This window comes from Oncorhynchus nerka, linkage group LG4 (assembly GCF_034236695.1).
Source record: "Oncorhynchus nerka isolate Pitt River linkage group LG4, Oner_Uvic_2.0, whole genome shotgun sequence".
Lineage (NCBI taxonomy): Eukaryota > Metazoa > Chordata > Actinopteri > Salmoniformes > Salmonidae > Oncorhynchus > Oncorhynchus nerka.
This window is the reverse complement of record NC_088399.1, coordinates 74810930-74838091: the sequence shown is the minus strand read 5'-3', so window position 1 is coordinate 74838091 and position 27162 is coordinate 74810930. Positions and strand designations below refer to the sequence as shown.

The 27162-nt window shown below is 43.1% G+C and overlaps 1 protein-coding gene across 1 annotated transcript in view; it reads left to right on the top strand.

Annotated features, from left to right (window-relative positions):
• LOC115128586 (lysophosphatidylcholine acyltransferase 1-like) overlaps positions 1-26714 on the top strand; it is a 32118-nt gene extending 5404 nt beyond the window's left edge. Inside the window, exons 2-14 of the mRNA XM_029658545.2 lie at positions 7346-7485; positions 8035-8249; positions 8857-8969; positions 9062-9122; positions 17907-17965; positions 18812-18846; positions 19150-19204; positions 19354-19436; positions 19758-19883; positions 23985-24138; positions 24268-24366; positions 24536-24677; positions 24977-26714. Of these exons, the coding sequence (XP_029514405.2) occupies positions 7346-7485; positions 8035-8249; positions 8857-8969; positions 9062-9122; positions 17907-17965; positions 18812-18846; positions 19150-19204; positions 19354-19436; positions 19758-19883; positions 23985-24138; positions 24268-24366; positions 24536-24677; positions 24977-25155 (1461 nt within the window). The 3' untranslated portion in view covers positions 25156-26714. The remainder of the gene's footprint in view (positions 1-7345; positions 7486-8034; positions 8250-8856; positions 8970-9061; positions 9123-17906; positions 17966-18811; positions 18847-19149; positions 19205-19353; positions 19437-19757; positions 19884-23984; positions 24139-24267; positions 24367-24535; positions 24678-24976) is intronic.
• The last annotated feature ends 448 nt before the right edge of the window (positions 26715-27162 follow it).

The window sequence follows — 27162 nt, the reverse complement described above, 5'->3', positions numbered from 1 at the left end:
ACCAGGGTGTGTCCCAGTCACTCATCCATATACTGTTCACTACAGCAACGCTCTCCAGTCCTGTTGCTGGCTTCATGGCCTCTCTGTTCTCTCACAGCCCCAGGACCAGGGTGTGTCCCAGTCACTCATCCATATACTGTTCACTACAGCAACGCTCTCCAGTCCTGTTGCTGGCTTCATGGCCTCTCTGCTCTCTCACAGCCCCAGGACCAGGGTGTGTCCCAGTCACTCATCCATATACTGTTCACTACAGCAACGCTCTCCAATCCTGTTGCTGGAGAGCTACCCTCCTGTAGATTTTCACTCCAACCCCAGTTGTAACTAATCGGATTCAGCTTATCAACCAGCTAATTATTGGAATCGGGTGTGCTAGGTTGGAGTGTTTGTTTGTATTTTATTTCACCTTTATTTATCCAGGTAGGCCAGTTGAGAACAAGTTCTCATTTACAACTGCGACCTGACCAAGATAAAGCAAAGTAGCGCAACACAAACAACAGCATAGAGTTACACATGGAATAAACAAACGTACAGTCAATAACACAATAGAAAAGTCTATATACAGTGTGTGCAAATGAAGATTAGGGGGGTAAGGCAATAAATAGGCCGTAGTGGCGAAGTAATTCCAATTTAGCATTAATACTGGAGTGTGAACTAGAGGTTGACCGACTATGATTTTTCAACGCCGACTCCGATTATTGGAGGACCAAAAAAAGCCGATACTGATTTAATTGGACCATTTTTATAAATATTTGTAATAATCACAATTACAACAATCCTTGAATGAATAATGATAATGTTTATTTGAACTTAATATAATACATAAAATCTATTTGGTCTCAAATAAATAATGATACATGTAAAATTTGGTTTAAATAATGCAAAAACAAAGTGTTGGAGAAGAAAGTTAAAGTGCCATGTCAAATAAAGTTCCTAGCTCAGATATATGAAAAGCTGGTGGTTCAATATTCCCAGTTAAGAAGTTTTAGGTTGTAGTTTTTAGGTTGTAGATATTATAGGAATTATGACGCGTCAACTATTTCTCTCTATACCATTTGTATATCGTATAGCTTTGACTATTGAATGTTCTTATAGGCACTTTAGTATTGCCAGGCAAATCTTATGAGTTGATAGGCTTGAAGTCATAAACAGCGCTGTGCTTCAAGCATTGCTAAGAGCTGCTGGCAAAACGCAGTCAAGTGCTGTTTGAATTCATTCTTACGAGCCTGTTGCTGCCTACTACCGCTCAGTCAGACTGCTCTATCAAATGTCAAATCATAGTCTTAATTATAATATAATAAACGCAGAAATACGAGCCTTTGATCATTAATATGGTCCGGAAAGTATCACTTTGAAAACAAAACGTTTATTCTTTCAGTGAAATACGGAACCGTTCGGTATTTTATCGAATGGGTGGCAACCCTAAGTCTAAATATTGCTGTTACATTGCACAACCTTCAATGTTATGTCATAATTATGTACAATTCTGGCAAATTAATTACGGTTTTCACACAGTTCGCAAGGAGCCAGGCGGCCCAAACTGTTGCATATACCCTGACTCTGCTTGCACTGAACACAAGAGAAGTGACACGATTTCCATAGTTAATATTGGCTGCTAACATGAATTTCTTTTAACTAAATATGCAGGTTTAAAAAATATATACTTCTGTGTATTGATTTTAAGAAAGGCATTGATGTTTATGGTTAGGTACATTTGTGAAACGATTGTGCTTTTTTCACGTGCTTTTGTGAAATTACCCATTTGGCGACGTTGAAGTAGGCTGTGATTCGATGATAAATTAACAGGCACCACGTTGATTATATGCAACGTGGGACAAGCTAGTTAACTACACATGGTTGATATTACTAGGTTAACTAGTGATTATGTGAAGATTGATTGTTTTTTTATGAGAACTTTAATGCTAGCTAGCAACTTACCTTGGCTCGTTGCAGCCACAAGGTCCTTTTGACGCTGCACTCGCATAACAGGTGGTCAGCCTGCCAGGCAGTATCCTCGTGGATTGCAATGCAGTTGGCCGTAATCGGCATCCAAAAAGGCAGATTACCGATTTGTAATAACTTGAAATCAGCCCTAATTAATCGGTCGACCACTAGTGTGAACCTACAGGACAGTTGATCTCCAGGAACAGGGTTGGAGAGCCCTGCTCTACAAGGTCAGGAAACTGGCCTCTATTTTGGCACAGAACATTTTGTGCCAGCAGTGGAAGATAAACACGGCAAACAAGTTTACTCCTGCAGCAGGAGGCTTGCTTTACACACACAAACTGCACACAGAGACAAGGGGCAGAACATGACTCCATAAAGGAGCAGAAACGATTGAGACTTTGGAACAGCGTTCAGCTTCTGAATCTGGTGCTAATTATTTCAGTCTCTGGATCTAGGCCAAGCCTCAGGAAATGTGCATTTCTATTCAACTGTATCATGAGCACGTTAACCTTTTACATTTTTTGTTGTTGTATTTCTTAGAAGACAGTGTATCCAGTTGCATGTTTCTATCAAAGATTAAATCGAAATGATTGTTAAACTCAGATCAAGGTCATAGTTAGGCTAGTTGGACAGGAAGGTGCTGGAGGCTACTTGGGCCTATCAGAGATGTGAAGGTTGCTAGTTGTAAACTGTAGCAGGTGTCTAGTCTTGTTCTCACTAGCCTACTACCTGCTGTTTACTGTGACGGTGTCAGGGTGTTTTCTGTTCTATGTACACACACGGATTCATTTAAGAACCGTCTCTCTCTGCCTGAACATAAACGCTACTTCCCTTCGCCGCTGACAACAGATCCTTATGACTGGGTGATGTGTGTGTCTGTCACACCAACACGTGTAACCACATTCCTCCCTCGGGCCTCTCTCGCTCTCTCCCAGATGTCCTGTTTTGAAGAGGAGGTTACAAAACAACAAAAACACCCCATATGAGTTAACGTCACAATGAACCAAATAAAGATGTCACTCACTTATTGAACAGCTGAGGGGTCTGTATTGTAGTGACTTGTCTCTGTCTGCCATTTTGCCTAATGATAGTCTTTGCATTCTTTGAGGTGCCTGTTTGTGTGTGTGTGTTGACATTAGGATTAGTTTTGTATTTGTAGGATCCCCATTAGCTGCTACAAATTCATAACATTTGTCATAATTAGTTAAAACTAAGAAAATGTTGAGCAATGTAATAAAGTAATGACTTTTCAAATAAGTTACCTTATACGCTATGTTGGCTGACAATTTGTTCCTTAAGAACCACATAGCATATCATTACAGCAGTATATACCGGTATGTTAGCTAGTTGCCTAACGTTAGTTGGCTACTTATACATCAAACTTGCCAGTATATTAACTATATGCTGTCTAACTACCTAACGCTTATTGACCTGATTATTCCCGTCATTCTTAGCTTAGCTAAATGGTATAGTCATTGTGCGTTCTCAATGGACATTCGGGTGATTTCATAAATTCACTCTGGCTATCTACTCCGATTTCAGATCACTCTCGTCTGAGTGCAGCAGAATAATGCATTTATGAGCATTTATTGTCAGTGGTCTCATTTGTCTGGAAGAAGCTAGCCAACGTTAGCTTGGGTGCTTGACTGCCGCTGTAAGGTCAGAACGCTCAAATGAACTCTACTCCTTGGCCGGTGCGTCCAGTGTGCGCTCCGAGAGTGAATCAGTTTACAAATGGACGATCTGACAACAAGCTCTGAATTTACGATTATTATCGATTATTTAGGCTAAAAACAACTTGAGGATTGATTCTAAACATCGTTTGACATGTTTCTACGAACTTTACGGATACTTTTTGGAATTTTCGTCTGCCTCTTATGACCGCATTTGAGCCATTGTTACTTAACAAAACGCGCCAAAAACTGGAGGTTTTTGGATATAAAGAGGGACTTTATCGAACAAAACAAACATTTATTGTGTAACTGGGAGTCTTGTGAGTGCAACCATACGAAGATCATCAAAAGTAAGTGATTCATTTGATTGCTATTTCTGACTTTTGTGACTAGTCTACTTGACTGGTTACTGTTTCTAATGTTTTGTGTGCTGAGCGCTGTCCTCCGATAATCGCATGGTTTGCTTTCGCCGTAAAGCCTTTTTGAAATCTGACATGGCGGCTGGATTAACAACAAGTTAAGCTTTGTTTTGATGTATTGCACTTGTGATTTCATGAAAGTTAAATATTTATAGTAATTCAATTTGAATTTGGCGCTCTGCAATTTCACCAAAAGTTGTCGAGGTGGGACGCTAGTTTCAGTGTTACTTGCCTCGACACGAGCATAGAAGTTGTTTAGCTCGACTTGTAGGCACGTGTCACTGGGCGGCTCTCGGCTGTGCTTCCCTTTTTGTAGTCTGTAATAGTTTGCAGGCCCTGCTACATCCGACGAGCGTTGGTGAATCGTACTACACCGGCAATCTTAGTCCTGTATTGATGCTTTGCCTGTTATGATGGTTTGTCGGAGGGTATAGCGGGATTTCTTCTAAGCTGCCAGGTTCTAAGCTTCTAAGCTGCTCCTTAAAAGCCGCAGCTCTACCCTTTAGCTCAGTGCGACTGTGACCTGTAATGCATGATTTCTAATTAGGGTATGTTTATTTTTATTTCACATTTATTTAACCAGGTAGGCTAGTTGAGAACAAGTTATCATTTACAACTGTGACCTGGCCAAGAATAAAGCAAAGCAGTTTGACACATACAACAACACAGAGTTACACATGGAATAAACAAACATACAGTCAATAATACATCTGAAGAAAATCTATATACAGTGAGTGCAAATAAGGTGAGATAAGGGCGGTAAGGCAATAAATAGGCCATGGTGGCGAAGTAATTACAATATACAAATTAAACACTGGAGTGATTGATGTGCAGAAGATGAATGTGCAAGTAGAGATACTGGGGTGCAAAGGAGCAAGATAAATAAATACAGTATGGGGATGAGGTAGTTGGATGGGCTATTTGCAGATCGGCTATGTACAGGTGCAGTGATCTGTGAGCTGCTCTGACAGCTGGTGCTCTAAGCTAGTGAGGGAGATATGAGTCTTCAGCTTCAGTGATTTTTGCAGTTCCTTCCAGTCATTGGCACCAGAGAACTGGAAGGAAAGGCAGCCAAAGTAGGAATTGGCTTTGGGGGTGTTTCTCAAGTGAAAAAATGTGCATGAAAACGAGTAGTCTCTCATTAAATGACATCAAACACAAGAGGTCCCTTCGTTGAAGAATCCCCATTGTTGACCAATCACCAACGAAGGGGCATAGACTTCGGCTACCGAACTTCGGCTTGCCTCGAAAGAAGTGTCGAAGACCAAGCGAACAAAGACATCACATGTCATAATATATGCACAAACTGTTTGGGATGGGAAGCATGCAGACGCCCTTTTTAGAGGGCAGCAAGATGCTTGCCTGCTGGGTGGACTCCACCCCTACGTGTGTTTGTGTGTGTAGGGGGGGAGATACCCACCCCTAAGAGTGCGTGTGTGCATTTGTCCGCATGTGTAGGGGTTGAGAAGCCTTTCCCTAATGGCCCTTGCCAACCCTGGAGGAGGGAAGTGTGTGCAGTGCATTTTAAGGAAACAAAAGGCTTGCATCTAGTCTCTCTTGCATGCCTCCTCTCTCTCTCTCACACACGTCCACTGAGTCTCCTCCTGAATATTTCACAACACAAAGCTTTCCTTTTTAACTCCTTGAATCCTCCCTCACAACCAACATGGAGACCAGCTCACAAGAGTGCCAGTTGTAGAACACAACCCCTCGCTCCTTGCCCTAATCCTTTGGAATTAGCGGAAATGAAGGGTCCAGATAGGTAGAGGTTGAAATTACCTTCATTTTTAAACTCATCTGAAAATCGAGGACAGTTTTAATTTTATCTCCTGATCTCAATGACTTCACCAGCCAATTCTATATTAACCCCCAAAATGATTTTGCTAGTGTATCTTAGCTAACAGTTATTACATCTATAGGGTTTGCTAGACTTCCAGGATCACAAGATGGCTAGCTAGTGGCCTTGGAGTTTTCCCGGGTGATGTGATGAGAATCTGAGGAAGATATGCAACTTGTAACACACTTTTTAAGATGAGTGTTACAATGTATCATTTTTTTTTTAGTAGTGGGATCGATACTCCGCTGCCAAATGATTGTAAGGGAAACACTGATTCTACAGGAGGGACGGGTAGTCATAATTCTGGTAATGGAGTTATAACCTCAGTAGAATGGCTTCTAATATTTGTTATTATACTGTTTGGATGGGTCCATTTACAGAAGGGGGTGGTGGTGGTGGTCAGGATGGATCGTTAGGTGTTTTGGGGAATGGGGGGGGGTCATAAACCAGCCCTATTAGTGTTTATTTATCTGGCCATGCTTTCTGCACCTGGGGCTCACACAGATGGATGGAGAGAGGGATTCATGCAGAGAGAGGGGGGAGAAGAGAAGGAATAGAATCCCCTGGGAAATGAAAGAAGACCACATTGTAATGTAGGCAGGCAGAGAGAGGGAGGAGAAGGTTTAGAGTCCCCTGGGAAATGAAAGAAGACCACATTGTAATGTAGGCAGGCAGAGAGAGGGAGGAGAAGAGAAGGAATAGTCCCCTGGGAAATGAAAGATCACATTGTAATGTAGGCAGGCAGAGAGAGGGAAGAGAAGGAATACGAGTCCCCTGGGAAATGAAAGAAGACCACATTGTAATGTAGGCAGGCAGAGCGAGGGGGATGGAGAGGGGAAATATATATTTATAGAGAAAGCAATAGAGAACCGTGCAGTATTGTGAGAACAACAACACCCTACTGTAACAGACAGAAGAGGGATAAGAGGTCTCCAGATGATGGGTAGAAGAATAGAGGGGGGTGGGATCTTAAATGACAGTGGGCCTTAACATTGTGACCCTGTTATTTGGGGTGATGGCATGACATACAACCATATTCCTTCTAAGGGTGAGACAGGTCAATAGTTATCTGCTTTGACCTTAATGATGTAAGCATAAATTAATTTGATACTAAATTAACTTATTTTTATTTAAACCTGAAATCACATTGGATAGTTTATTTTAATTTGATTTTTTTATAGCGTTTCTGTATGAGCTGTTGTGATCATGCTTACATAAGGAGCATAGAGTAAACAAGGAGAAAGCTAGGAGGGATGACTAGCTGTATGTCTGTCATTGCTGGATGGTCTTCTTCAACAGAGCAGTTCTTTATGGGTCAATCCAACTTCACAGAAAGAGATTCTTTCCCTGATGAAATGTGATCATTTGTACCTCTGTCTCCCTCTGTGTTTTTATGAATGAATGAATGCATCACCATTTGATTTTGTCTCTCTCTCTCTCTGCTCTTGCCCCCCGCCTCCCCCCTTTCTCAGATTGGTGTGATGACTGTGACAGTGTTCCCAGTACGGTTGTTCTTTGCAGTGTTCCTCATGTTGCTGGCCTGGCCCTTTGCCTTCGCTGCCTCTCTGGGACGATCTGAACTGGCCGTGGAGACCGAGACCTGGTGGAGGAGGTGTGTGTGTGAGAGAGAGAATTGTATATCAATTCCAAATCAAATTTTATTGGTCACATACACATGGTTAGCAGATGTTAATGTGAGTGTGTGTGTGTGTATATATATATATATATATATATATATAGTCCCCTGGGAGGGACGGGTAGTCATAATTCTGGTAATGGAGTTGGAATATATATATACAGGCCGTAATTGCATTCTTAAAGAGATTCTCCGGTAATTGTGTGTACTTTTTAGCCAGTAGTTCTGAAAGTTACGCTCACTAGCCAAAAGTGGTCCCTGAAAATTGACTTGTACTTGTACTACGTCACATGTACAGATATGTGAACCACGTCATTGCTCTCTCTGCTGTGTGTTCACCTCTGCTGTGCTGTCACTCAAATGGTGAGGGGGCTGAAGCTCATTGATGCATCCAGCCCAAAGTGGGAGGTTTACAAAAATACATAGAAGTTGCCAAAGTTCCAGAGCATGTCTTTAATTGACTTACCTGTGTAAATAGCAGTTAATCAGACACACCCTCACCCTGTCTCGCTCTCTCTCCTATAGGATCTGTGACATAGCCCTGCGGGTGCTCATGCGTGCCATGTGGTTCTGTGGAGGTTTCCATTGGGTGACGGTGAAGGGGGAACCGGCCCCGCCCTCGCAGGCGCCCATCCTCACCCTGGCCCCTCACTCTTCCTACTTCGACGCCATCCCCATTACCATGACCATGGCCTCTATCGTCATGAAGACCGAGAGCAAGAATATCCCCGTCTGGGGTAGTGAGTAGTCATCCTCATCATCTTCATTAAATACCATTGTCTACCTCGTTCCCTTCTCTCGCGCTCTCTCCCTGCCTCTTCCTCATTTGTCAGGCTTTTTTAATCTGTCTCACTGTCTAGGGAAGTGTGTACTGTAGCCTTCATTTTCTCTCTCTCTGGTAGTATAGTCTTCCTCATTTCTTTCTGTCTCCATCAGGGCCGGTGAGAACCACAGTCTTCTGATAGATACCGACTGATCTGAGTTAGTGAGGTTATCAGACTGGACATGGAGAGGAGAGGAGAGGAGGGGAGGGGAGTGGAGGGGAGGGGAGAGAGGTAGAGGTGGTGAGACCAGGTGTTAATGATTAGCATATTCTGGGTTATCTCATAACATTCTTATTATTAGTCATAATGCTGTACTAATCTCTCTATCATCTCTCCATTTCCCTCCCTCTCTTATCCGTCTCTCACTCCTCCCCTTCTCTCCCTCTTCCCCCACCTCTCTTCCTCCCCCTTCTTTCTCTCTCCCCTCCCCCTTCTCTCCGTCCCCTCCCCCTTCTGTCTGTCTCCCCTGCCCCTTTTGTCTCTCCGCTCTCCCTCTTTTGTCTCTTTCTCCCTGCCCCACCAGCTTTGATAAAGTTCATAAGGCCAGTGTTCGTGTCGCGGTCGGACCAGGATTCTCGTAGGAAGACAGTTGAGGAGATCAAACGCAGAGCCCATGCTGGAGGGGAGTGGCCTCAGGTAACACACACACTGCCTGCTTGTGTTAACGTAAAGACCAATCCTCCTCAATCTTGTATGTCAAATGAAATATACTGTGTGTGTGTGTGCAGATAATGATATTTCCAGAGGGGACATGTACCAACAGATCCTGCCTCATCACATTCAAGCCTGGTATGTGTTCTTCTTTATGCTGACCAAGCTCTCATACCCTCGCTCTCTCTGTCTCTCTGTCTCTCTCTCTCTGTCTCTCTCTCTGTCTCTCTCTCTCTGTCTCTCTCTGTGTCTCTCTCTCTCTGTGTCTCTCTCTCTCTGTGTCTCTCTCTCTCTGTGTCTCTCTCTCTCTGTGTCTCTCTCTCTCTGTGTCTCTGTCTCTCTCTGTCTTGCTGTCTGTCAAATCAAATGTTATTGGTCACATGCAGATGTTGTCTTTACTATCATTAACTGAAGACTGATAGTTTTTATCAAAGATTATCTGTAATTAGTTACTACTCGATCAACTGATTAATCACGTAACTAATTAACTAGGAAGTTGGGGCACCAAGGAAAAATATTCAGATTACAAAGTTATCATTTCCTAAAATAACTTTTCAGATATTTTATCTGACGAATTAGTCTTCGAATTAATGAATTATTTACATTACCTCACTCCAAACGTCTCATTCCAAACGTCGTAAATTGTTAGTTATCTGCACAAACCCAGTCTTCACTATGAGTCATCCATACATCAATTGTCTTAATCATGTATTTATTACTAACTAAGTAATTCACAGAAATGCATAAACAAACAAACAAACAAGGTAAATGTAATGAGAATGTGCCCTAGTTTGCTAAACCGGCATGGCGGCTTGTTAGACAAAAGGGGAAGTGGGGGTCAACAAAGAAGTCACTACAAAGTGATAATTATAACAATTGAAATGCTAATCCTTTGCACATGAACGCTCACTCATTCGGGAACAATTGCAATCAATATATATATTTACGCTCAGTGTGTCGTCTTGATCGCTGGTGAAAAGTTCATTTATTTTGTAGAATTGTCAGTCTCCCTCTCTCGGTTGTGGTTAGAGGGTATTGTTCAGAGTGACATTCGTTATAGAATGGATGTTTCGGTGGTTGTCGTTCTTCGCGTTCAATGATGCCAAATTCCTAGCTGCAGACTAGTAATCAATATCAGACTTGTTCTTATTCTGTCGGTATCGATAGTCTTAAGAGTTTAACCAGCAATGATCTACAACCTTTGTCCTCCTAATGGGGAAAAACATGGTCTGCAACCTTTAGCCATCTCGTAATTGAGGTAAGCTCGGTCTGCTGATAATTTCTCAAAGTTGGGTTTTATTCAGAATGGCAGAAAAGGGGCCGTCCCAGGAGGCCTGACCCTAACTGGGCTCAGGGGCGGTCCTCTGATTTAGTTCAAATCAAAAGGGAATTGTATTTTTCTTCATTAAACAGTCAAAAATCATATTACACAATTATACAAACAGTATCATACTCACTCATTAATCTTATACAACAATTAGATGTAAACCTCATATGAGGCTATTATACACTGCTCAAAAAAATAAAGGGAACACTTAAACAACACAATGTAACTCCAAGTCAATCACACTTCTCTGAAATCAAACTGTCCACTTAGGAAGCAACACTGATTGACAATAAATTTCACATGCTGTTGTGCAAATGGAATAGACAACAGGTGGAAATTATAGGCAATTAGCAAGACAACCCCAATAAAGGAGTGGTTCTGCAAGTGGTGACCACAGACCACTTCTCAGTTCCTATGCTTCCTGGCTGATGTTTTGGTCACTTTTGAATGCTGGCGGTGCTTTCACTCTAGTGGTAGCATGAGACGGAGTCTACAACCCACACAAGTGGCTCAGGTAGTGCAGCTCATCCAGGATGGCACATCAATGTGAGCGGTGGGAAGAAGGTTTGCTGTGTCTGTCAGCGTAGTGTCCAGAGCATGGAGGCGCTACCAGGAGACAGGCCAGTACATCAGGAGACGTGGAGAGGCCGTAGGAGAGCAACAACCCAGCAGCAGGACCGCTACCTCCGCCTTTGTGCAAGGAGGAGCAGGAGGAGCACTGCCAGAGCCCTGCAAAATGACCTCCAGCAGGCCACAAATGTGCATGTGTCTGCTCAAACGGTCAGAAACAGACTCCATGAGGGTGGTATGAGGGCCCGACGTCCACAGGTGGGGGTTGTGCTTACAGCCCAACACCGTGAAGGACGTTTGGCATTTGCCAGAAAACACCAAGATTGGCAAATTCGCCACTGGCGCCCTGTGCTCTTCACAAATGAAAGCAGGTTCACACTGAGCACATGTGACAGAGTCTGGAGATGCCGTGGAGAACGTTCTGCTGCCTGCAACATCCTCCAGCATGACCGGTTTGGCGGTGGGTCAGTCATGGTGTGGGGTGGCATTTCACCAGAGGTAGCCTGACTGCCATTAGGTACCGGGATGAGATCCTCAGACCCCTTGTGAGACCATATGCTGGTAGGCATTGATGCTATGGACTGGCCCGCCCGTTCTCCAGACCTGAATCCAATTGAGCACATCTGGGACATCATGTCTCACTCCATCCACCAACGCCACGTTGCACCACAGACTGTCCAGGAGTTGGCGGATGCTTTAGTCCAGGTTTGGGAGGAGATCCCTCAGGAGACCATCCGCCACCTCATCAGGAGCATGCCCAGGCGTTGTAGGGAGGCCATACAGGCACTTGGAGGCCACACACACTACTGAGCCTCATTTTGACTTGTTTTAAGGACATTACATCAAAGTTTGATCAGCCTGTAGTGTGGTTTTCCACTTTAATTTTGAGTGTGACTCCAAATCCAGACCTCCACGGGTTCATAAATTTGATTTCCATTGATAATTTGTGTGATTTTGTTGTCAGCACATTCAAATGTGTAAAGAAAAAAGTATTTAATAAGAATATTTCATTCAGATCTAGGATGTGTTATTTTAGTGTTCCCTTTGTTTTTTTGAGCAGTGTATTAACAGCGTTATGGTAATGTAGCCACACCGTCTCCCATGAGCTTCCCCAAGTTGTGACAAACGGACCAGTTAGTAGCTGGATTCTTCACCGATATTTTATACTTTCTCCGGATCATGAAATTTGTTTGTACCTCAAGTTCTGTGAGGTGGAAGGAATTCCTTTGTTCTCCATGAAAATCTACTCTCTACTGTGTGGCCATGTGGTAGGGTCTTCTCAGGAATTTACGATGTCTCTCTGACCACAGCAACCTAGTTGAAGGAAGCAAGCGGGAGGCAGGGAGAGTGGGATGGGCTTGCTATACCCAAAGAGGCCAACGTCATGACACAGATGTTAATGCGAGTGTAGCAAAATGCTTGTGCTTCTAGTTCCGACCGTACAGTAATATCTAACAAGTAATTTAATAATTTCACAACAACTACCTTATACACACACACAAGTGTAAAGGAATGAATAAGAATATGTACATATAAATATATGGATAGCCGAACGGCATAGGCAAGATGCAGTAGATGGTATAGAGTACAGTATATACATATGAGATGAGCAATGTAGGGTATGTAAACATTATATAAAGTGGCATTGTTTAAAGTGACTAGTGATACATTTATTACATCCTATTTTTAATTATTAAAGTGGCTAGAGATTTGAATCAGTATGTTGGCAGCAGCCACTCAATGTTAGTGATGGCTGTTGTGCAGACCGCACTACCCTCTGGAGAGCCTTGCGGTTATGGGCGGAGCAGTTGCCGTACCAGGCAGTGATACAGCCCGACAGGATGCTCTCGATTGTGCATCTGTAAAAGTTTCTTCGGCCTCCTGAGGTTGAAGAGGCGCTGTTCGCTTTCTTCACCGCTGTCTATGTGGGTGGACCATTTGTTTGTCTGTGATGTGTACGCCGAGGAACTTAACTTTCCACCTTCTCCACTACTGTCCCATCGATGTGGATAGAGGGGTGCTCCCTCTGCTCTTTCCTGGAGTCCACGATCATCGCCTTTGTTTTGTTGAGTGTGACGTTGAGTGTGAGGTTATGTTCCTGGCACCCCACTCCGAGGGCTCTCACCTCCTAGTTGTTGGTAATCAATCCTACAACTGTAGTGTTGTCTGCAAACTTGATGATTGAGTTGGAGGCGTGCATTGCCGCTCAGTCATGGGTGAACAGGGACTACAGGAGAGGGCTGAGAACGCACCCTTGTGGGGCCCCAGTGTTGAGGGTCAGCGGGGTTGAGACGTTGTTTCCTACCCTCAACACCTAGGGGCGGCCCGTCAGAAAGTCCAGGAAACCAGTTGCACAGGGTGGAGTCGAGACCCAGGGTCGCTCGCTCTGTCTTTCGCTCGCTCGCGCTCTTTCTTTCGCTCGCTCTGTCTTTCGCTCGCTCTGTCTTTCGCTCGCTCTGTCTTTCGCTCGCTCGCACTTTCGCTCGCGGTCTTTCGCTCGCTCGCACTCTCTCTTTCGCTCGCTGGCTCTCTCTTTCGCTAGCTGGCTCTTTCACTCGCTCGTTCTCGTCTCGCTCTCTCTCTCTCTCTCTCTCTCTCTCTCTCTCTCTCTCTCTCTCTCTCTCTCTCTGTCTCTCTCTCTGTCTCTGTCTCTGTCTCTGTCTCTCTGTCTCTGGATAGTGTTACTGTGGGTCTGTTCTGTTTGTGTGTGCGTTCCCACTGTAGTGACCCCTCTTCATTGTGACTGTCCCCATAGAGTAATCCCTTCTGTTCCAACCCAGTGTCAACGTCCTGTCCCCATAAGCCATGCTTGTCTAACTCTGTCTCACCCTGTCTGGGTTTAAACTACATTCTGGGATTTAAAAAAGCACAAAATGGTGTCCCCACCATTTGTTAGGGTATCCAGCTGAGGGATAGGGCTAGGGAAATGTAACCACTCAAATTCATAGACTGCTCCAGATGCAAGAAAATACAAAAGTATATTTTGAAGCTAGTCATTGTTTGATTAAATTCTTGTTGGAATAACATTCTTATATTTTGGCTTATGAAACGGGTGAATAGTTATATTTAAATATCAAGAATTTAATTGACCACATTTCCCAAATTGCCAGCTTTAAATCCCTGTTTATCCAACCTTGTTCCCGTCTTTCAAAACTCTCTACAATAATGCAGTTAAAAAGAACATTTGCAAATGGATAAAATAAAATAGTAACAACGAAGCTATAGGAAAGGAGTACCGGTACCAAGTACTATGTACATGTGGGTATGGGGTGAGAAGCAGAAAGTCACTTTAAATAACACTTCTACTTTGGAGTAGAAGCTGTTCAGAAGCCTTTTGGTCCCAGATTTGGCACTCTGGTACTGTTTACTCGGTGGGAGCAGAGAACAGACTGTGACTTGGGTGGCTGGAATCTTTGACCATTTTTAGGGCCTTCCTTTGACACCGCCTGGTGTAGGGGTCCTGGATGGCTGGGAGCTCGACCCCAGTGGTGTACTGGGTCGTACACACTAGTGGCTTGCGGTCAGAAGCCAAGCAGTTGCCAAACAAGGCTGTGACGCAGCCAGTCAAGATGCTTTCAATGGTGCAGTTGTAGAACTTTTTTTTAGGGCCCATGCTAAATCTTTTCAGTCTCCTGACGGGGAAGAGGCGTTGTCGTGCCCTCTTCACGACTGTGTTAGTGATGTGGACACCAAGGAACTTGAAGCTCTCAACCATCTCCACTACAGCCTGTCGACGTGAATGGTGGCGTGATTGGCCCTCTGTTTCCTGTAGTCCACGATCAGCTCCTTTGTCTTGCTGGCGATGAGGGAGAGGTAGTTGTCCTGACACCACACTGCCAGGTCTCTGAATTCCTCCCTGTAGGCTGTCTCGCCGTCTGTGATCAGGCCTACCACCGTTGTCGTCAGCAAACTTAATGATGGTGCTGGAGTCGTGTGCCGCTACGTAGTCGTGAGTGAACAGGAAGTACAGGAGGGGGCTAAGCACGCACCCCTGAGGGGCAACCGTGTTGAAGGTCAGCGTGGAAGATGTGTTGTTGCCTACTCTCACCACCTTGGGGTGGATCGTCAATGTCCAGTATCCAATTGCAGAGGGAGGTGTTTATTCCCAGGGCCCGTAGCTTAGTGATGCATTTAGAGGGCACTATGGTGTTGAACGCTGAGCTGCAGTCAATGAACAGTATTCTCATGTAAGTGTTCCTTTTGTCCAGGTGGGAAAGGGCAGTGTGGAGTGCAATAGCGATTGCGTCATCTATGGATCTGTTGAGGCGGTATGTGAATTGTCTGTGTAGTTTTGTCCCTCTTAGTTGTTGGTGTCTCTGACCAATGAGTCTTTTCTTGTTTAGTCCTCTGACTGGCTCTCATCTCTTCCTCTCCGCTGTACTAAGATGGTTCTCTAACAAGTCATTCTCACACATACCTTCATATCTCTCTCTCACTCTAATTTATTTATACAATTGAAGTCGGAAGTTTACATGCACCTTAGCCAAATACATTTAAACACAGTTATTCACAATTCCTGACATTTAATCCTAGTAAAAATTCCCTGTCTTAGGTCAGTTAGGATCACCACTTTTATTTTAAGAATGTGATATATCAGAATAATAGTAGAGAGAATGATTTATTTCTTTCATCACATTCCCAGTGGATCAGAAGTTTACATACAATCAATTAGTATTTGGTAGTATTGCCTTTAAATGGTTTAACTTGGGTCAAATGTTTCGGGTAGCCTTCCACAAGCTTCCCACAATAAGTTGGGTGAATTTTGGCCCATTCCTCCTGACAGAGCTTGTGTAACTGAGTCAGGTTTGTAGGCCTCCTTGCTCGCACACGCTTTTTCAGTTCTGCCCACAAATTTTCAATAGGATTGAGGTCAGGGCTTTGGGATGGCCACTCCAATACCTTGACTTGTCCTTAAGCCATTTTGCCACAACTTTGGAAGTATGCTTGGGGTCATTCTGCATTTGGAAGACTCATTTGCGACCAAGCTTTAACTTCCTGACTGATGTCTTGAGATGTTGCTTCAATATATCCACATAATTTTCCTACTTCATGATGCCATCTATTTTGTGAAGTGCACCAGTCCCTCCTGCAGCAAAGCACCCCCAAAACATGATGCTGCCACCCCCGTGCTTCACGGTTGGGGTGGTGTTCCTCGGCTTGCAAGCCTCCCCCTTTTTCCTCCAAACATAACGATGGTCATTATGGCCAAACTGTTCTATTTTTGTTTCATCAGACCAGAGGACATTTCTCCAAAAAGTATGATCTTTGTCCCCATGTGCAGTTGCAAACCGTATTCTGACTTTTTTTTATGGTGGTTTTGGAGCAGTGGCTTCTTCCTTGCTGAGCGCCCTTTCAGGTTATGTCGATATAGGACTCGTTTTACTGTGGATATAGATACTTTTGTACCTGTTTCCCCCAGCATCTTCACAAGGTCCTTTGCTGTTGTTCTGGGATTGATTTGCACTTTTCGCAGCAAAGTACGTTAATCTCTAGGAGACAGAAGGCGTCTCCTTCCTGAGCGGTATGACGTCTGCATGGTCCCATCGTGTTTATACTTGCAAACTATTGTTTGTTCAGATGAACGTGGTATGTTCACGCATTTGGAAATTGCTCCCAAGGATCAACCAGACTTGTTGAGGTCTACAATTTTTTTTCCTGATGTCTTTTGATTTTCCCATGATGTCAAGCAAAGAGGCACTGAGTTTGAAGGTAGGCCTTGAAATACATCCACATGTACACCTCCAATTGACTCAAATGATGTCATGACATCATTTTCTGGAATTTTCCAAGCTGTTTAAGGCGCAGTCAACTTAGTGTATGTAAACTTCTGACCCACTGGAATTGTGATAGTGAAATAATCTGTCTGTAAACAATTGTTGGAAAGATTACTTGTGTCATGCACAAAGTAGATGTCCTAACCGACTTGTCAACAAGAAATTTGTGGAGTGGTTGGAAAACTAGTTTTAATGACTCCAACCTAAGTGTATGTAAACTTCCCACTTCAACTGTATCATCCAGAGTCTCAACTCTTACAGTATCCTAGTGGTAATTGTTCCATTGCAGCCAGAGGTCAGGGTAGTCTTCAGCAGTCTCATGACCAGGCTGTATTACTGTATTCATTATCACAGGCTGGTGATGTTGTGTGTCCCTGGGGTGAGGGTTGTCAGAACCTCAGTCATCGTACACTCACAGAAAGTCAGTCATCCACCCAGCATGAATTCGGCTTGGGCAGTATCCAGATTGTCATACCTTCATACTGACCTTGTTTGAACACAAAGGGGCACTATTTTCCAACCCTACTGAGCTGTAATGCAAGGGTTAGCAATGCTATCAAGTACATGTAAAATTCCTTTGTGAATGCAAGCTAAATGCTAACTAGCGTATTGCAAACATTTTATACAGTCTCTGACAAACTATTTGCAGGACAGACATCCCAGCTCATAAGGTCATGCAAGTAACTCAGAAATGCTACTCCGTTTGCTGCACGCATAAAACAAGTATTAGACTGCAAGGCTCTTGATTCAGGAAGGGATTATCTGACGTTACCAAGAGAAGCTTAATTTTGCATGAAGCTAACCACTTAGCTAGATAACTAGCTAGCTCCTAAATTAGCAAACCAAAGGCACAACTGAAAATCATTTAGTTAACTTAATAGTTATGAGGTCTAGCTGGCAAACATTCACCTGGCGCGTGACTCACAAGTCTCTTGTTGTTTGTAAACTTCATTATCAAAATAATTATGTGACCAGTGAAAAGAAGAGTACGATCTGCTACTTTCCCTTAACGTTTTACACAAGTTGACTGCAGGTATTTACTTAAAGTAGCAACAAATATTAAAATGTATTTAATTTTTTTATTTAAAAAATAATCATTTTCCGGTGTTGACGGTATTAAAAAAACATCCCGTGGCTATTTGCAAATACACCGTTATAGGGTATACTGCCAAAGCCTAGTATGAATATGCTTCTTTAAAAAAACTACAGACACACACTCACTCAGTAACCTTTCTCTCTCTTTCGCCTCAGGGGCCTTCATTCCAGCAGTTCCAGTTCAACCAGTAGTCCTGCGTTACCCCAACAAAATGGTGAACGCACAACTATGCTCTTCTTTCTTTCCTCCCTCCTCTCCTCCAAACCATCCCTCTCTCCCTTACTGCTTTCCTTTACATACCTATCCTTCTCTCCCTCCCTCCGTTGACTGTTTCTCTCTTCTCACGGTGTGAGTCCGTCTGTGTCCGTGCAGATTGGCTTCATGCTCGTGTGGAGTGATAGTTAATCTCTCTCTCTCGCTGTCTTTGTGCTCTCTCCCTCCCTCACGTTTCATGTCCTTCTCTCCACTGCCCCTTCACACCCTCATTAATTATAAACCTGTGACTACCTGCTCTAACTTGAACTAGAAAGCCATGTGCAGAAGAGAGACTCCCTGGCTGCATCTCAATAGTCTAGTGGCTTCCTTTCCTCGTCTCCTTTCCTGCATCTAAAATAGTCTACAGTGGCTTTCAGCCACATTGTCTCAAGTAGACGATCCTCCATGTTGCTTTCAGCTGTCCAGTGTTTTCAGACCAGTGCAGACAAAGGAGAGGGGAGAGGAAGCCCCTGTAGGCCTCAGTCCTGCTGTGTGTAACCAATGAACACACTGGGATTTTGTGTCCGAGTGTTTCGAATGGATCCAATGCTTTTAAATGGGAGTTATCGGTTGTTGGATGAATGACAACTGAGATGATTGTCTGACACACAAATCACGAATGGTCCATCTTTTGACGAATGCAACTCGTCCGAAAATAGGTGACATAAGTTGACCTTTTGAAAAAAACGGACAATCATGTACGATTTGATCCCTGTTCATGTATCTCAGTAAAGCAGAGGAGATGCAGCCTCTGTAGGTCCCAGTCCTGCGGTGTGTAACCCATTTCTTCTTCCTCTTCCGACAGGATACCATCACATGGACATGGCAAGGCCCTGGAGCGTGAGTATCTCTTCCTCGTTTTACATTTTTTATTTTGCTCTCTGTCTTTTCTCTCTCTCCTCTCTATTACTCTTCTCCCTCGATCGCCCTCTTTCTGTTTTTTTGTGGAGAGGTCTGGCAATATGGTTTAGATTAGAGTATGCTGTTGTGTATTCAGGCCTGTGGTTAATCTTCACAATATCCCCCTGCACAACTTCCCTCTCTTTCTGTTCTTTCATCTCAACCCCCCCACGTCAGTCTTTCCCTTGTAACTCCTTTTCCCTTTCTGAATGAACTGATTACTCTCTCACTCTCTCTACTCAGGTTTGAGATACTGTGGCTGACACTGTGCCAGTTTCACAACCCCATAGAGATTGAGGTAAGGGTTATTTTTTGAGGTCAGGGGTTATTTGACGGCGGCGTATTAGACAGTGGGGCATCTTCCTGCTTACAGACATTGACAAAAGAAAGTGAAGAAATAAAGAAACGGAAGATGGACGGGTGATATCACTTTTTTTCTCCCTGCAGTACCTACCGCTCTACACTCCTTCAGAGGAAGAGAAGAACAACCCTGCTCTGTTCGCCAACAATGTCAGACACATCATGGCCAAGTTAGTACTGTGTCTGTGGCCTTATATCAAGCTTTTACATTGAGTTTACATCTGTCTATCTGTGTTTCTTGTGCTTCTCGAAATGCCCGCCACATACAGTGAGGGAAAAAAGTATTTGATCCCCTGCTGATTTTGTACGTTTTCCCACTGACAAAGAAATGATCAGTCTATAATTTTAATGGTAGGTTTATTTGAACAGTGAGAGACAGAATAACCACAAAAAAAATCCAGAAAAACACATGTCAAAAATTGTATAAATTGTATACAGTATATCTGACATGTCAGGGGCGGGTCCTGACCGCTCTCTCTGTGCTCTGATAGGGCCCTGGAGCTGCCCATCACAGACCTGTCATTTGATGACTGCCAGCTGAGCCAAGCAAAGGGCCTGTTGCGTGTCCCTACCAACAGCAGCCTACTGCAGTTCAATAGACTCGCTCGAAGGCTCGGGTGAGTTGACTTTACTATTGGTCTTTCAGCATTATTACTCGTCCTTAACACTTTAAGAACACTGACTTGTTTTGCTGTTTATAACAAAAGATTGACGTTGAATAAAATAAGAGTATTTAAAAATTCTATAAATGTTTATTCTAATCTCTTACAATCTATTTTCGTTTAAGTGTCTGAATGCGTAGGTAGGGTATGAGCGATCTCCTGTACCTCGTTGTCATACTGGAAAATAATACTGGGTTTACTGGGAAATACTAAGACTAATACTAATGGTTTACTGGTCAAACTGGGAAATACCACTGGGCTTACTGATAATACTGAGAAATATTACTGTAATACTACTGGGCTTACTGATAATACTGGGAAATACTACTGGGCTTACTGATAATACTGGGAAATAATACTGGGCTTACTGATAATACTGGGAAATACTACTAGTTTACTGATAATACTGAGAAATACTACTGGGCTTACTGATAATACTGGGAAATACTACTGGGCTTACTGATAATACTGGGAAATACTACTGGGCTTACTGATAATACTGGGAAATACTACTGGGCTTACTGATAATACTGGGAAATACTACTGGGCTTACTGATAATACTGGGAAATACTACGGGCTTACTGATAATACTGGGAAATACTACTGGGCTTACTGATAATACTGGGAAATACTACTGGGCTTACTGATAATACTGGGAAATACTACTGGGCTTACTGATAATACTGGGAAATACTACTGGCCTTACTGATAATACTGGGAAATACTACTGGGCTTACTGATAATACTGGGAAATACTACTGGGCTTACTGATAATACTGGGAAATACTACTGGGCTTACTGATAATACTGAGAAATACTACTGGGCTTACTGATAATACTGAGAAATACTGCTGGGCTTACTGATAATACTGAGAAATACTACTGGGCTTACTGATAATACTGAGAAATACTACTGGGCTTACTGATAATACTGAGAAATACTACTGGGCTTACTGATAATACTGAGAAATACTACTGGGCTTACTGATAATACTGAGAAATACTACTGGGCTTACTGATAATACTGAGAAATACTACTGGGCTTACTGATAATACTGAGAAATGTTACTGAAATACCACTGGGCTTACTGATAATACTGGGAAATACTACTGGTTTACTGATAATACTGAGAAATGTTACTGAAATACTACTGGGCTTGCTGATAATACTGGGAAATACTACTGGTTTACTGATAATACTGAGAAATACTACTGGTTTACTGATAATACTGGAAAATAGCACTAAGGAAACAGGCAGGTCTGTGTCAAATGGATACAATGCATTTGGAAAGTATTCGGACCCCTTGACTTTTTCCACATTTTGTTACATCCTTATTCTAAAATGGAATAAAAAATCAACACACAATATCCCATAATGACAAAGTGAAAAACAGTTTATAGAAATTTTTGCAAATGTATTACATAAGTATTCAAACCCTTTGCTATGAGACTTGACATTGAGCTCATGTGCATCCTGTTTCCATTAGCATCCTTGAGATGTTTCTACAACTTGATTGGAGTCTACCTGCGATCAATTGAATTTATTGGACATGATTTGGAAAGGCGCACACACCTGTCTATATAAGGTCCCACAGTTGACAGTGCATGTCTGAGCAAAAACCAAGCCATGAGGTCGAAGGAATTGTCCATAGAGCTCTGAGACAGGATTGTGTCGAGGCACAGATCTGGGGAAGGGTACCAAAAAATGTCTGCAGCATTGAAGGTCCCCAAGAACACATCGGTCTTAAATGGAAGAAGTTTGGAACCACCAAGACTCTTCCTAGAGCTGTCCGCCCAGCCAAACCTGAGCAATCAGGGGAGAAGGGCCTTGGTCATGGAGGTGACTAAGAACCCAATGGTCACTCTTGAAAGAGCTCTCGAGTTCCTCTGTGGAGATGGGAGAATCTTCCAGAAGGACAATCCTCTCTGCAATACTCCACCAATCAGGCCTTTGTGGTAGAGTGGCCAAACGGAAGACACTCCTCAGTAAAAGGTACATGACAGCCTGCTTGGAGTTTGACAAGACTCTATGAGAAACAAGATTCTCTGGTCTGATGAAACCAATATAGAACTATTTGGCCGGAATGCTCAGCGTCACGTCCGGAGGAAACCTGGCAGCCTCATGCTGTGGGGTTGTTTTTCAGCGGCAGGGACTGGGAGACTAGACGGGATCAAGGGAAAGATGAATGGAGCAAAGTACAGAGAGATCCTTGATGAAAACCTGCTCCAGAGTGCTCAGGACCTCAGATTGGGGCGAAGGTTCACCTTCAAACAGGACAACGACCCTAAGCACACAGGCAAGACAAGGCAGGAGTGGCTTTGGGACAAGTCTCTGAATGTCCTTGAGTGGCCCAACCAGAGCCCGGACTTGGACCTGATCGAACATCTCTGGAGAGACCTGAAACAACTGTGTTTCAATCCTGAAAATAGCTGTGCAGCGACGCTCCCCATCCAACCTGACAGAGCTTGAGTGGATCTGCAGAGAAGACTGGGAGAAACTCTCCAAATACAAGTGTGCCAAGCTTCTAGCGTCATACCCAAGAAGACTCGAGGCTGTAATCGCTGCCAAAGGTGCTTAAACAAAGTACTGAGTAAAGGGTCTGAATACTTTTGTAAATGTGATATTTCAGTTTTGTATAAATTTGCAAAAATGTCTCAACCTGTTTTTGCTTTGTCATTATGCTGTATTGTGTGTAGATTGATGAGGGGGAAAAAAAGATTTATGTTACAGCCTTATCCTAAAATGTATTCAATGTGGAAAAAGTCAAGGGGTCTGAATACTTTTTGAATGCACTGTATGTTGAATACTTTAAGATACTAGATCATACAGTATTTGAGATGTACTTGATTTAGCGATTAAACCAGTGGTTTTCAATCTATTTTTCAGCGGGACCCTTTTTTTTCCCTTTTTCTGCCAAATATTTTACAACCTTAAAATCTGTCACTTTAGATTTTCACATCAACAAGTAACCTTCATTCAATTTTCGTCTCTCCTATCAAGACTAAGAGAAATGCATTCACTCAATATAATTTTATTTTTCTAATTGTCTTTCTCAATAACGTTTGTGTATTGTCCTATAAAATAATTTGTACTCTTGACCTGACTGCAGTTCAGCGTCGTAACTGACTTCAGTGGGCAAATGCTCACCTTCGATGGCCACTGGCACGCTGGAGAAGTGTGCTCATCGCGGTTGAATCCCGGTTCCAACTGTACCTGGCAGATGGCAGACAGCATGTATGGTGTCGCGTGGGCGAGCAGTTTGCTGATGTCAACGTTTTGAAAAGAGTGGCCCATGGTGGGGTTATGGTATGGGCAGGCATGAGCAACGAACACAATTGCATTTTATCGATGGCAATTTGAATGCACAGAGATACCATGATGAGAACCTGAGGCCAATTGTCGTGCCAGTCATCTGCCGCCATCACCTCATGTTTGAGTGATAATTCACAGCCCCATGTTGCAAGCATCTGTACACAATTCCTGGAAGCTGAAAAAGTCCAAGTTCTTCCATGGCCTGCAAACTCACCAGACATGTCGCCCATTGAGCATGTTTGGGATGTTCTGAATCGACTTTTACAACTGTGTGTTCCAGTTCCCCGCCAATATCCAGCAACTTTGCACAGCCATTGAAGAGGAGTGGGATAACATTCCTCAGGCCACAATCAACAGCCTGATCATCTCTATGTGAAGGAGATGTCGTGCTGCGTGAGGCAAATGGTGGTCACACCAGATACTGACCGGTTTTCTGATCCATGCCTCTATCTGTATTCCCAGTTGTGAAATCCATAGATTAAGGCCTAATTATTTTATTTAAATTGACTGATTTCCTTAAATGAACTGTAACTCAGAAGTCTTTGCAATTGTTCCATGTTGTTTATATTTTTGTTCAGTGTGTGAATATACTGTGTGTTTGTGTGTATAGTGTTATTTTGCGACCCCCACTGCAATTCCCCTGTTGTGACCTCAACTTTAAATACCACTTCATTAGCTTCTAGCCACACCCCTGGACAGTAGTGGCAAATGTAGTTCTTAACCAAGTGTTCTCTATGTGCAGGTTGAGAACAGGGACTACAGATACAGTCTTACAGCAGCAGGCTAGCAGAGCCAGGAACATTTGGGGATACAGACTGGGATTGGAGGACTTTGCTCAGTACCTCGACCTACCTGTGACTGACATGCTCACAGAGTTACACAGCCTTTTTAACCAGGTAGGTATCTAATACACACCACACACAACTCACATGCCAGTAGTATCCCACACACACTACTTTTATTCATGCAAAATTAGTAGAAATAAATATCTTTCTCTCTCTTCTGCTCCCTCTCTCTTTCTGAAGCATGGAGATGACCAAATAGATGTCAGGGAGTATGTGATAGCCCTGTCTGTGGCGTGTCAACCCTCTAAAGCCATGGACACCCTCAGGCTCGCCTTTGGAGTGAGTGAAAGACAATGAAGCATTATAACAGTTCCTATGAAACACTATAAGAGCCCTATGACTGCTATACTAGATACTATAATAGCCCCATGCCTGTTACTATAAAGCGTTATGAAATAACTGTCTGCTCTAAAGCATTATAACTGTCCTATGTCCTGACCCCGGTCAGATGTACGAGGCGAAGGAGGACAGGGCGATCGTGGAAAAAGAGCTGGCGTCCATTTTGAGAACGGCGTTGGGAGTAGCAGAGGTCGACGTTACAGAGTTGTTCTCAGCAATCGACACACTTGACGCGGGGAAGATCACACATGGTGATATCACACACTAACACCCTTGCCTTTCTTGCGCTAACACTTGCACTTGTCTTTCATCACCGGCACTGGCTTTGCTGATAGTTGCTTATTTGAAGAAAAGGTTTTTACCAACTATGATTGTGATATGTGGTTGTGTCACCTAACTACTATAAGCTGAATGCACTGTAAGTCACACTCGGCGTTAAGGGCGCTTGCTAAATGAGTCAAATGTAATGAAATCCAACTAACGGGATCACGGTCAACCCTGCCATTTAAAATCTCTCTCTCTGCTTGTCCCTCTCTATATCCATCTGTAGATGACTTCTGTCGGTTTGTGGTGCAGCACCCAGACTTTGCTCAGGAGTACCTTCTCTCCTCCAGGGAAACCCCCTCTACCCCCCACACCGTCCCGCTGACCAACGGGTTCAGTGTGGACCATTACAACTCAGAGGAGCCGACCTGCAGCCTCTCTGGACAGAAGAAGAAAGAAGACTGAGAGACACTCAAATGGATCCATCTACTGCCTATGACAGAGAGAAAGGAGGGAGGAGGGATAGGAGGAGGATTGGACCTCTACCAAACAAATCTATATTCTACAGTTACTATATCTTCTCTGTCGTTGTGGCCTGTATGTTCTACCAGAGAGAAGGAGCGAGGGATAGTTTATTTCGGGATAAGGAGGGGTGGATAGAGAGGGAAGTAAGAAACTATCAGACGGATAGAGGAGATTGAGACTGTGAAAGGGGGAGATGGTGGTGGAGAAGGGTTGGGTATGTTGAAGTAGAGTAGAGGAGGATGAGGGAGAGATGGATAGAGATAGTTGGTTAGTGAGAGGATATGAGGGAGGGTGGAGCCGATCCGTTCCTCCGGACACCATCTCACACCAATACTCCATCTTTGTTTTGTCTACTAGTGTTTTCAAGGACTTCATGCTTTCTAACTTTCCAACATGCTTTCTCACTTTTCAACATGAGTTACAGAAACTGGATACCTGAACACTTTGGCTATTTATTGTAAAAAGGGTTTTACTTTTTTCTTATGTATAGGTATTTATTTGTCTTTCATTTTTATCAAACTATCTATGTCTGTTATTATGACTACTGTGCACTCTCCAGTAAGATTTTTATTTTTAAGATTAGTTTTATCAGGTGATTAAGCACCAAACTGAGCTCAGCTTAATCACTGCCTTTCATAACGAGATTGACTGAGATTAATTGGATCAAGCTGAAACGGGATAACATCCAGACTCAAACTATTCTTCAACTAAGCATCTCCCTGCCTTGTAGACCATAGCAACTCACAAGACATTAAACTGTTAAAATGGATGAATATGGGACCAAACTTCAACTTCTTTTTAAACCAGGGGCCTCTTGCGTGTTCATATTGAGCTCCTTATTGCCTTTTAAACCATAAACATGTGTTATTTTAATGTTGTCTGAGCTTAAGTGAAGCATCTAACAGCATAAGTATCTTTATTTTCATAAGCATAAAGACTGGGGTCTTCAGATGAACATGTGTTGTTTTCTCTTTTCTTATTGGATGAACAGAGTACCAGAGTTGGGATCCATCTCAAATGGCACCCTATACTCTATATAGTGCACATTTGTCTCTGGTCAAAAGCAGTGCACTATATAGGGAATAGGGTGCATTTCGGACATAGCCTCAGTTAAAATATTCAGTTAAGATGTTTCCCTCTTTTTTTTAGTTACCTCTCATATCACTCTGGAAGTAAGTTGCCCTTAGGCAAAGATCTAAGATCATCTCACCTTGCTGAAATTCTAACATGAACCATTTAAGCATCGGCAATCATGAAACTGATCTGGGATCAGTTCTGACCTTTATGATAAGCAATCAATCTATTGCCTTTTCGTACTGGTTTTGTTTTTGAATTCTCTGTAGTTTGGCGACACCTTTTGTATGTTGTACATTTGTGGTATATAAATCTTTGAATGTTTTTGAGTATTCATTTAGTAAGAAAGTGGATTGGAAATTATGAATACCTATGCAGTGCTCCATGCCTGCAATGTTGAGAATTAAATCATGACATTTCCACAACTGCAGTGTTTTTATTTCCACTAGTAGGAGCTCTACTCCTGAAATAGATATTCGGCTGATTTCTATTCTGCGCCTATGGCAATTAGCCTATCTCCTCGCCAACTGCCTTATATCTGCACCAATAAGAGAACACATGAAAGGTGAACGCAATGTCTGTGGTATTTGTGCTCAACGGTCTAGTTCTGAACGTTCTGTCATGAAGGTAATAGGTTAACATTGCGCCCATGAACACACACCATCTTGGCGTCAGCTAAAAATAGACCGGTTTAAACTCAAACTGATGAGGAAAGAGAGCGGGATGAATTAAAGTTAACACCACTCCAAATCTAATTCCCAAGGCCCAGAGAGTGAGCGCGTTAAGAGGGAGCGTGTGCATTCAAGTGCATTAGATACACTGATGTTAAAATGCAACTGTAAATTGATAATTTGTACAATTTGTTTTCGAGTC